The 10,905-nt window shown below is 45.7% G+C and overlaps 1 protein-coding gene across 2 annotated transcripts in view; it reads left to right on the top strand.

Moving 5' to 3' along the window:
- The first annotated feature begins 2,513 nt into the window (after positions 1-2,513).
- The window catches only part of LOC311090906 (alpha-2-macroglobulin-like), a 43,122-nt gene continuing 34,730 nt past the window's right edge, over positions 2,514-10,905 (top strand). For both annotated transcript variants that reach the window (XM_084126539.1, XM_084126538.1), the window contains exon 1: positions 2,514-2,645. In XM_084126539.1, the coding sequence (XP_083982665.1) occupies positions 2,560-2,645 (86 nt within the window). In that variant the 5' untranslated portion in view covers positions 2,514-2,559. The remainder of the gene's footprint in view (positions 2,646-10,905) is intronic.

Raw genomic sequence — 10,905 nt, 5'->3', positions numbered from 1 at the left:
ACAGTTGCCAACAAGAAAGAGTCAATTTAATCTAAAGGAATAATTCAAAAGAATATAATTGTTTTGTGTCAACTACGCCACCTAGGGACTTACTCTCCAGGAACTCACTCACTCACTTTTGATGAAATCCGATGGCTCAGGAGGGGCTCCATTGACAGTGATTTAATTAACACTTTGAAGGCCCAGAAAGGAAGGAAAGACATTAAAATAGTCCATGTGACTATGGTTCAACTTTAATGTTATGAAGTGATGAGAATACTTTTTGTGCACCAAAAAACCCCCCCAAAAAATAACGACTTTATCCAACAATTTCTTCTCTTCCTCTCTTAAAATAGATATAAGAGGCTGCAACACAGCCACAAGCTTCTGAAAGACAGAGATCAAGGGAGAGCTGGTGGTGTAGATATCATTGTGTCCGAACACAAGTCGGAGACTGATACGGAAGAGAAGAAATTGTTGAATAAAGTCATTATTTATTTTTTTGTTGCACAAATTGTATTCTCGTCGCTTCATACAATTAAGGTTGAACCACTGTAGTCACAAGGACTATTTTAACTATGTCTTTCCTACCTTTCTGGGCCTTCAAGATGTTAGTTAAACAGCGGTCAATGACTATGTTTACATGCAGCCAATAACCCGTTCAAAACCGGAATATTAGCAATAACCCGGTCGCGCACGGCCATGTAAACACCGGCAAAAACCCGGATATGCTCATATCCCGGTTTTTAAAAACCCGGATATGCTCATATCCCGGTTTTTAAAAACCCGGATATTATACCTGGGGTACCCCTTTTCTAACCCGAATATTTGGTCATGTAAACGCGTATCGGCATATCCCCATCAAAAGGAACATTGATTTGTGTTCTGTGCATGTTCTATTCGCAAGTAATCTTGGTCTTTTGAGGAGAGACGGCGCATACAAAAACCCGCGTGCAGTATACCGGAAGTAAACAAGAAGTAGAGGTAAACAAGGTGAGACGCAGCACAGCACCACACTTTTGGAGCGAGGAGGAAAGCGCAAACAAAGGCGATCGCTATCTTCCCCGAACTATTCATTATCCGCGTGCTGCTGCTGTTGTTGTTGTCTTTGGATACAGGAAGAAGAATCGGAAATGACGCATATTGCGTCTTAAGGTTGTCCGTACGTCCAGACGCTAACCGTGCGTCGCCGTTTACATCGGGATATCAATGCCAATTGATCACAAATTCCATGTATACAGGAGTTGCTCTCTCTACTCACGCATGTAAATGGGTTATTCCGAATGTTTCAGAAACCCAAATAGTGACCTTAACCCGACCATAACCCGATATTTTAACAGCTTGTAAACGTAGTCAATGGAGCCCCGCATCGGATTTCATCAAAAATATATTAATTTGTGTTCTGAAGATGATCGAAGGTCTTACAGGTTTGGAACGACATGATGGCGAGTAATTAAAAACAGAATTGTCATTTTTGGGTGAACTATCCCTTTAATACCTTACACCCAAAAACATAAAAGGAATCCCCAAATAACCAAATTACAAAGACAAATAACAACAAATGGATCAAAACATTCAATATTCAAAAATGGGAGAAAAACTCCCTTTAGTCACTCACACTCTTAACAAAATTAGATACACAGAACAGAAAACAAAATAGAAAAATAGATCCAACTTAAATTGATATATATATATATACATATATATAAATTTTTTTTATTTATTTTTTTCCCCAGTTTTAAATGGTCCAAATGGTTCAAATGGTTACCTCCCAATCTTTCCATTGCAGCACATCCAGCCAAAGATCTATCGTATCACGCAAAAGGTGCTGCCCATTTAAATACCCTCTTCCTGATTTGGCCCTCCACACACAACCAATAGGTGATGTGTAAGTCATCCCTCCCACTGCATATAGGAAAGTTTGCCAATCCTTGTGCTTTTCCTGCCTGTGTGTCGCACATGCCGATCTGCATATAGATACAATGTTACAAACATTCTTTTTTTTTACTAACATTATTAGTGGATCCCAGGCAGAAAAACAAACATGGTAAAATATTAATCATGTTGTATAAGCTCAAGTAAAATTATAATTTAATTGCTCATTTAATAGATTTACTTTACATATGTTAATGATAAAAAAATGTCAGACCCCATAATAGAAGGGATCAAGGGTTTGCACATCTAAACAAACATTTACAGTAACTCTCTCACTCATTCTTGACCCTTGATTTCAGTATTGATTGTTTTCAGAAAACAGGTCAGTGGCCTTGTTAAACTGTTAATGGATAAGGTAGGAACTCTCTGTTTTGTAAAGAGTCTTTGTATTAGTAGATATTATATAATGTATATAATCTATATTTTACCGCATGCCTGAATACTATTTTTAATATTTGTCTCAAATGTATTTTTAAGGCTTTAGTAGTGCTAATTTAGCAAAAGTTTTCAAACTGCGTTGCCTACATGGTTGAATCATTAATCAGATGATCAACAGAAATGTTCTGAAGGACCTCCTTTAGCACGAGAGTCCCTTTAAAAGAGACGGTCCAGTTTATCTCATGACCTGTATGATCGCTCGTCATCATGACTCTGAATATTAGCTGCTGTTGGAAAGGGCTCCTTCTGCTCTCTTTCCTCCTGATCTGTGTCAATGGACAAACATCCGGGCCGTAAGTTTTTAACAATTTCTGCTAAGGAAAGTGTTTTGCTCAGCTGGGAGGTATGGTAACATTTAAATATTCTGACTGATTGAGTTGTATTAAAATTAACCATCCATTGGTCTTCCACAATAGTATAGCCTACATTTAGATCACGATAACCACAGTTAACACCACGGATATAGCACCTCAATACCATGGTAAAATGTATAACTATGGTTATATGATATTTGTATTTGTCTTTAGCCTAAATACAGAATAAATGCACAAACTATAGCTTATCACAAAAAAATACTGTTTTAGCCAAACATTCCATTACTCCTTTAATACATTTAATACATGTCTACATTAATAATAAAATAAAATTCACATAAAATAAAAGCACTGCCCAAATGCAATGACGTAATGATGTAGCCTATGATGCATGGAACAAGCTCTTCTTCCTGTTAATTAAGTGTCATTTAAATGAGTGTCCCATCATTCTACAATTCTCCTTTCTCTCAGCGTCTGTGAAGTGGAGCAGGACAACGTCCCACAGTCCTTGTTCTTTCAGATTCTCATCCACAGACGATGGGAGCGCGGAGGGACATTTTTACTGCGTGATAAATATAAAACGGTTCATGCTCATTGTCTCCAAATTATGACCAGAAATGGATATTAGTCAGCTGTTTAAAATAAGGAACCAATTTAGGAAAAGTTATTATGCCCAAACATCGGGAAACTCTATTCGTGCAGTGTCAAAAAATAAATTCCAATTTGAAGCTTGTGACATAGCCTATATGTGCACATCAACCCGATCACTTTGGCCTCGTTTAGCCTACACTGTCAGTGAAATGTGACCCAATTCCTAATTTTTGCTCATATGTGACACAGATCGGATGTGTTCTATGACAGTGTTAACAGGAAAAAAACGCATGCATTCGGATATCAAAAAAAATATCGCGTCCGGGGAGCGTAAGTTACTATGGCGATGAACACTGCTAAAAGCCAAACCACTTTCATAGTGCCTATAACGGCTCCTGAATGTTTTTCCAGATCAGAAAAATCACGCTTCAACTGATGCCTTCAATCTTTTAATGTCTTCCTTTCAGGAATCAGGATATTCCATATCACAAAATCGAATGGACACCGTGAAAAAACTGAAAAATAAACCAAAATTACAATCAAATTTGTTTAAGTGATTCTACCATGACATCGCTCGAAACTGAAAACTGAAATCAATACACACAGTACATCAAATTATAAACTAGATGTACCGCATGGCGGTACAAAATATGACCGCCGCTCAGGCCTGCACTGGCTTTCCACAAAAATAAATGACGTGGAGCAATTTGGCTGTATTGCGTGTTTATGTATATACCTAAAAAAAGTAGTAGTATGTGCATGTCTGTCTGTGTGTGTGTGTCTGTGTGTGTGTGTATGTGTGTGTGTTTGTGTATGTGTGTGTCTCTGTCTGTGTGTGTCTGTGCGTGTATGTATGCGTGTGTACATGTGTGTGCGCGTGTGTGTGTGTCTGTGCATGTGGATTTGTATGTGTGTGTATGGGTGTGTGTCTGTGCGTGTGGATGTCAGTGTGTGTGCATGCTTGCGTTTGTTTGTATTCCTGCATGTGTGTGTGTGACAGTATCATCCTAAACCAGCAACCCTTCGCTCAACACCACCATCTACAGGCCGATGAGTGTACAGTCACTAAATGTGCACATAAATGAATTTATTTTATACCCCCCCATGGATGAAATTCTACGAAACTTTGCATACCCCCAGAGGATGTCAAGTTAATCATACACATGAAATATGGTGCAGTTCTGAACATCTCAACTGAAGATAGGGGCGATTATAGCAGAATAATATTGCATTTTCATTTTTTATGGGAGGGGCGCAAATCACAAATGAGTGATTATGGGCTAGGTTGATGTGGGCCCTTAAGAGCAACATACCATAAAAATTTATTCATCCTCGGTGCCACGGTTCAGGTAGTTATTTAGGAAAAACTGCATTTTTTGGGTTTGGGGGGGCCCAGTGCGGGGGGGGGGGAGTGGCCCCCGGGGACCAAACGAAATTTTTCCGTAAAAGTCTAGTGGGGCTACATGCCCACCAAATTTCATGTTCCCCGGTGTTTCGGTGTCCCTGGTATCGTTGACGAAAAATTCAAGGGGGCCCCAGCGCGGGGGGGGGGAAGTGGCCCCCGGGGACCAAACGAAATGTTTCCGTAAAAGTCTAGTAGACCAACATACCATAAAAAATTCTTCATCCTCGGTGCCACGGTTCAGGTAGTTATTTAGGAAAAACTGCATTTTTTTGGGTTTGGGGGGGCCCAGCGCGGGGGGGGAGTGGCCCCCGGGGACCAAACGAAATTTTTCCGTACAAGTCTAGTGGGGCTACATGCCCACCAAATTTCATGTTCCCCGGTGTTTCGGTGTCCCTGGTATCGTTGACGAAAAATTCACGGGGGCCCCAGCGCGGGGGGGGAAGTGGCCCCCGGGGACCAAACGAAATGTTTCCGTAAAAGTCTAGTAGACCAACATACCATAAAAAATTCTTCATCCTCGGTGCCACGGTTCAGGTAGTTATTTAGGAAAAACTGCATTTTTTGGGGTTTGGGGGGGCCCAGCGCGGGGGGGGAGTGGCCCCCGGGGACCAAACGAAATTTTTCCGTACAAGTCTAGTGGGGCTACATGCCCACCAAATTTCATGTTCCCCGGTGTTTCGGTGTCCCTGGTATCGTTGACGAAAAATTCACGGGGGCCCCAGCGCGGGGGGGGAAGTGGCCCCCGGGGACCAAACGAAATGTTTCCGTAAAAGTATAGTAGACCAACATACCATAAAAAATTCTTCATCCTCGGTGCCACGGTTCAGGTAGTTATTTAGGAAAAACTGCATTTTTTTGGGGTTGGGGGGGCCCAGCGCGGGTGGGGAGTGGCCCCCGGGGACCAAACGAAATTTTTCCGTACAAGTCTAGTGGGGCTACATGCCCACCAAATTTCATGTTCCCCGGTGTTTCGGTGTCCCTGGTATCGTTGACGAAAAATTCACGGGGGCCCCAGCGCGGGGGGGGAAGTGGCCCCTGGGGACCAAACGAAATTTTTCCGTAAAAGTCTAGTAGACCAACATACCATAAAAAATTCTTCATCCTCGGTGCCACGGTTCAGGTAGTTATTTAGGAAAAACTGCATTTTTTTGGGTTTGGGGGGGCCCAGCGCGGGGGGGGAGTGGCCCCCGGGGACCAAACGAAATTTTTCCGTACAAGTCTAGTGGGGCTACATGCCCACCAAATTTCATGTTCCCCGGTGTTTCGGTGTCCCTGGTATCGTTGACGGAAAATTCAGTAAGGTGACGGGAAAAAAAAAAAAAAAAAACTTTGACAATCCCTATATGACCGCTTTCGCTAGCTACGCTAGCGGCGGTCATAATAAACAATAACCAAAATACATACCGTGTGCTTTCCAGTCGGGACTCAGGAGACATCAGTAGACAATTTATTTGCTCAAACACTCTTTCTATTTTACCTCTTTCGATTTGTGTGTGACACCTCGTGTTTCTCTCTTATCTTTTTTCTTTTTCCTTTTTCCTTTTCCAGTAAGCACGCAAAAAATAAAATCACATGACCAACATGTCTTATGTTACTCCTTTTCCCAGTAGGTGTCACTATTACCAAACTATCATGTAGATCAATACAATTTTCACACAAGTATTACACAAAATTTATAAAACAAAACAAACCAAAAACCTTTCAAAGGTGAAAAAATATCTGCGACAGCTACACTGGCACACCAAAATTACAAGGATTTATGTCAGTCATATTTTGAACAAATAAAATAAATCCTGCAATTTTCCTATAAGCTGTTACTTAACTTTCATTCATCTTTCAACACTTTCATAAACAGTATTATTTTACCTTCATTTGAATTCTACTATTTTAGATGTCAAAACTAATTAGTCTAATCCTTGTGGTTTCACTCATAGTTTAAGAGTTGTTTTCAACTATTACTACAATTTTTTGGATTGGACGGTCCAAAATGGATATGTTTGTCAATCGCTCACCCTTTTTTCCTAACTTACTTTGTCCCATTTGCAGTTTAACCTTTCGCACTAACCCATCATCGTCTGCACTTGCATCAACGACTCTAGCTAGCCTCCATTCATTTCTGGGAACATTGTCCTCTTTGAGAATTACTACATCTCCAACGTGAACATTTCTTGTCTGAGGCTTATGTTGGCCAGGTATTCTTTGCGCCATCTGCTCCAAAACTGTTCTGACAAGTACTGCACTCTCCTCCATCTTTTCCTAGCGTACAAATCTTCACGGACAAATTTGCCAGGAAGAGGCACTGAGGTCTTCATCATGAGCAGATGATTAGGCGTCAAAGGCTCAACACTCTTTGGGTCATTTATTGTGTTAGTGGTAAGCGGACGACTATTACAATTGACATTGCCTCATAGAAAAATGTCCTTAATGAAGTGTCATCCAGTCTTCCTTTAGCGTGTGCCAGAACAGCGTTCATCACACTCCTAACAGTCCTTATCTGGCGTTCCCACACACCTCCCATGTGGCTTGCTTCAGGAACATTCATAAGGAAGTCACATTGTTTGCTTGCAAGATAGGTAGAGATCCTCTCTTGGTCCAGATCTTTCAAACCTTTCTCCAGCTCATTCTTAGCCCCCACGAAATTCGTGCCTTGGTCGGATCTGATCTGTCGCACGGCTCCTCTGATTGCTATGATACATCTTAAGGCATTCAGAAATGCATCGGTGGAAAGATCTTCTAGCATTTCTAAATGTACAGCCCTGGAGCTCAAGCACGTAAACAACAGTCCATACCTCTTGAATTCCTTCCGACCTTGTTTTGTGTAGAAGGGGCCAAAACAGTCAATACCAGAATACGAGAATGGAGGTCAGGGTTCCACTCTGTCAGCTGGAAGGTCAGCCATACGTTGTTCTTCGACTGATCTACGCAGCTTTCTGCAAGTAACACAATTTTTGATGTTCTTGGCCACTACATTGCTTGCACCTAATACCCAATATCCACTGGCTCTGAGCTCATTCAAGGTTTGACCGCGGCCTTGATGTTGAGTTCCCCTTCGAGGGAACTCGCACTGCGTCGTCGTCGTGATCAGTTTGGGGAACGCCCTTAGCGTAGCGCGTCTGAAGCATGAATGAAATCTGTCCAATCCTGATTTGTTCTGCGTCATGACGTAGTAGATGATGCCATAACCGGAAGATACAAAGGGACGCTGGCACAAACACACGTTAGCTTTTTGCTCTTCAGCAAGCGCTCTGTGTGAAACTGTTTGTCCTATTTGGTGTTGTTTGTCCCATAAGAATTGTCCCAAATAACGTCTGCATTACAATATAGAATCTAGTGGCTAGGATCTCGCGTTTGCCGAGGCAGCGCGTAGGTTGCGGGTCTACTCTGCAATAAAGATTCTGTGACTGGGATCTCGCGTTTGCCGAGGCAGCGCGTAGTTTAAAGGTCTGCATTGCAATACAGAACCTATAGTGGCTCGGGTCTCGCGTTTGCCGAGGCAGCGCGTAGATTACGGCTACTCTGGAATAAAGGAATTGAAATGAGGAATTAAAATGTTGAGCCTCGCACCGACAGGTGCAAAAAGAGAGTGTCGCCTCCCGCGCCCCTGCCGAGGGAGCCTGGCAAAGGAGGCGGTGCTCTCGCGGCAAGCCTTCTGAGCCTAAGGTCGATATGAGGACCGTCCTTCAGGCAAAGAAGGCTTCCGCCAAGCGGTCCTAGCTGCGGCCGGACCGCTCAGAGCTGTCCCCCCCGGGGTGGAGCGATCGAGGTCGCCTCCCCCCCGGAGCTCTCGGGAAATCAGTGCTGTGTTCCCGCCGTCCAGTACGCTTCGGGCCACACATTTCCCGCGCACGCACGCCGCTTCAGCCGCCTCTAGAAAGACCTGTGGCTGGGCAGTGAACGCGTCCGCACACCGAAAATCATTCTCGACTGCTCCCTGCCGGTCAGCCGCTTCAGGGGGTCGGGAACGAGGCTCGGTTGACACCCGAGGCCAGCCTCGAGAGGCTGGTTCCCTTAGTAGATTATCTCGGCGCATGGTCATGCCTTCCGAATATATCTGCGTGGGCCCTGCGTACTGTAGAGCTGGGTTACAGACTGCAGTTCAGCTCCCCTCCACCGAAGTTCAATGGGGTGGTCTGGACTGTGGTCGGCCCAGAGCAGGTTCGGGTTATGGAACAGGAAGTTCAATCCCTGTTGGTCAAGGAGGCCATAGAACATTTTCCTCTGCCAGACAGGGAGTCCAGGTTCTACAGCCGGTACTTCATAGTTCCCAAGAAGGATGGGGGGTTGCGTCCAATAATAGATCTCAGGTACTTGAATCGTTCTCTGAGGAGATTCAGGTTCAAGATGCTCACAATTCCAGCCATCGTGAGTCAGATCCAGTTCGAGGACTGGTTCGTCACGATAGATCTGAAGGACGCATACTTCCATATATCCATCCTTCCATGTCACAGGAAGTTCCTGAGGTTCGCTTTCGGGGGCGAAGCGTACCAATATCGGGTTCTTCCCTTTGGCCTAGCTCTCTCCCCTCGCACCTTCACCAAGTGCATGGATGAAGTGCTGGCTCTGCTGAGACTCCAGGGCATCCGTGTACTCAACTATATCGATGACTGGCTAATATTGGCCAAGTCGCGTGAGATGGCAGTTCGGCATTGAGATGTCGTTCTGGCCCATATCAGGTGCCTAGGGCTGAGACTCAACACAAAAAAAAAAGAGTGTGTTGACGCCCTTCCAGAGGACTACGTTCCTGGGAGTTGTATGGGACTCCACAACGATGCGGGCACAAATGTCTCCTGCGCGCGTGGAGTCCATACGGGTGATGGTCTCCAGAGCAAAGCTAGGCCACAACCTCACTGTGAAGCAGTTTCAGAGACTGCTGGGGCTCATGGCAGCAGCGTCCAACGTCATACCTTTTGGCCTGCTACACATGAGACCCCTACAGTGGTGGTTGAGAGCCAAGGGGTTTTCCCTGAGGGGAAATCCGTTCCGTATGATCAGGGTAACGCGCAGATGCCTTCGTTCCCTTGTCATATGGAGGAAACCTTGGTTCCTGTCCCAGGGACCGGTGCTGGGAGCACCATGTTGCCGGAAAACCGTTTCAACAGATGCCTCCCTCACTGGTTGGGGCACGGTCATGGACGGCCGCTTTGCGAGAGGTCTGTGGGAGACCCGGCATTCTTCCTGGCACATCAACTGCCTGGAAATGCTGGCGGTCTACAAAGCTCTGAGGAGCTTTTTCCCGGACCTCCGCGGCCACCATGTCCTGATACGCTTGGACAACACATATGTAGTCGCGTATCTGAATAGTCAGGGGGGTCTGAGGTCGCGCTCTCTATACAGACTGGCACACCAGATCCTTCTGTGGTCCCAGGGGAAACTGTCGTCTCAGAGCGATGTATGTCCCCGGGGACCAAAATCAAAGAGCAGACGTCATGTCGAGGCAGGGGCTGAGGCCCAGGGAGTGGCGACTCCACCCCGAGGTGGTGGAGGCCATGTGCGTGAGATTCGGCCCAGTGGAAGTGGATCTGTTCGCGTCTCAAGAGACGTCCCACTGCCCACTGCTGTTCTCTCTCAGGTATCCAGCTCCGCTGGACCCGGGTATGGTTCTCGGACATTGTAGCACTGCTGGACGGCCTCCCATGGCAGGTCCCTCTGAGAAGGGATCTGCTGTCGCAGGCAGGGGACACAATATTTCACCCCCGGCCAGAGCTGTGGAACCTCTGGGTCTGGCCCCTGAGGGGGCTCGGTATCTAGAGGCTGGCCTGTCAGCAGGTGTTGTCGAGACCCTACTCAGCTCCAGGGCTCCTTCAACCAGGAGACTGTACAGCCTGAAGTGGAATGTGTTTTCCACTTGGTGTAGAGAGCGTGAGGTGGACCCAGTTAACTGCCCAGTGGCTTCAGTGCTGGAGTTCCTCCAAGATCGTTTCTCCACCGGTCTTACCCCGTCCACACTTAAGGTGTATGTGGCTGCCATTGGGGCTTTCCACTCACCTGTAGGTGATGGGCCCTTGGGAAAGCACCATCTGGTTGTACGTTTCCTCCGTGGGGCTCGGAGGATGAGGCCTGCGGCTCACTCCAGAGTCCCAACTTGGGTTGGCTGAGGCCCCCTTCGAGCCACTGGAGTCGGCTGAGGCAAAGAACCTGACCTTCAAGGTGGCCTTTCTCCTTGCTATCACCTCTCTGAGGAGAGTGGGGGATCTCCAACTTGCGCCAACTTGCCTGGAGGAAGTCAGACCAGTTGTTGGTGTG

This window comes from Abramis brama (assembly GCF_963993115.1).
Source record: "Abramis brama genome assembly, chromosome: 10".
In the NCBI taxonomy this organism is placed as follows: Eukaryota; Metazoa; Chordata; class Actinopteri; order Cypriniformes; family Leuciscidae; genus Abramis; species Abramis brama.
The sequence above is the reverse complement of the archived record's forward strand: the minus strand, read 5'-3'. Positions and strand labels throughout refer to the sequence as shown.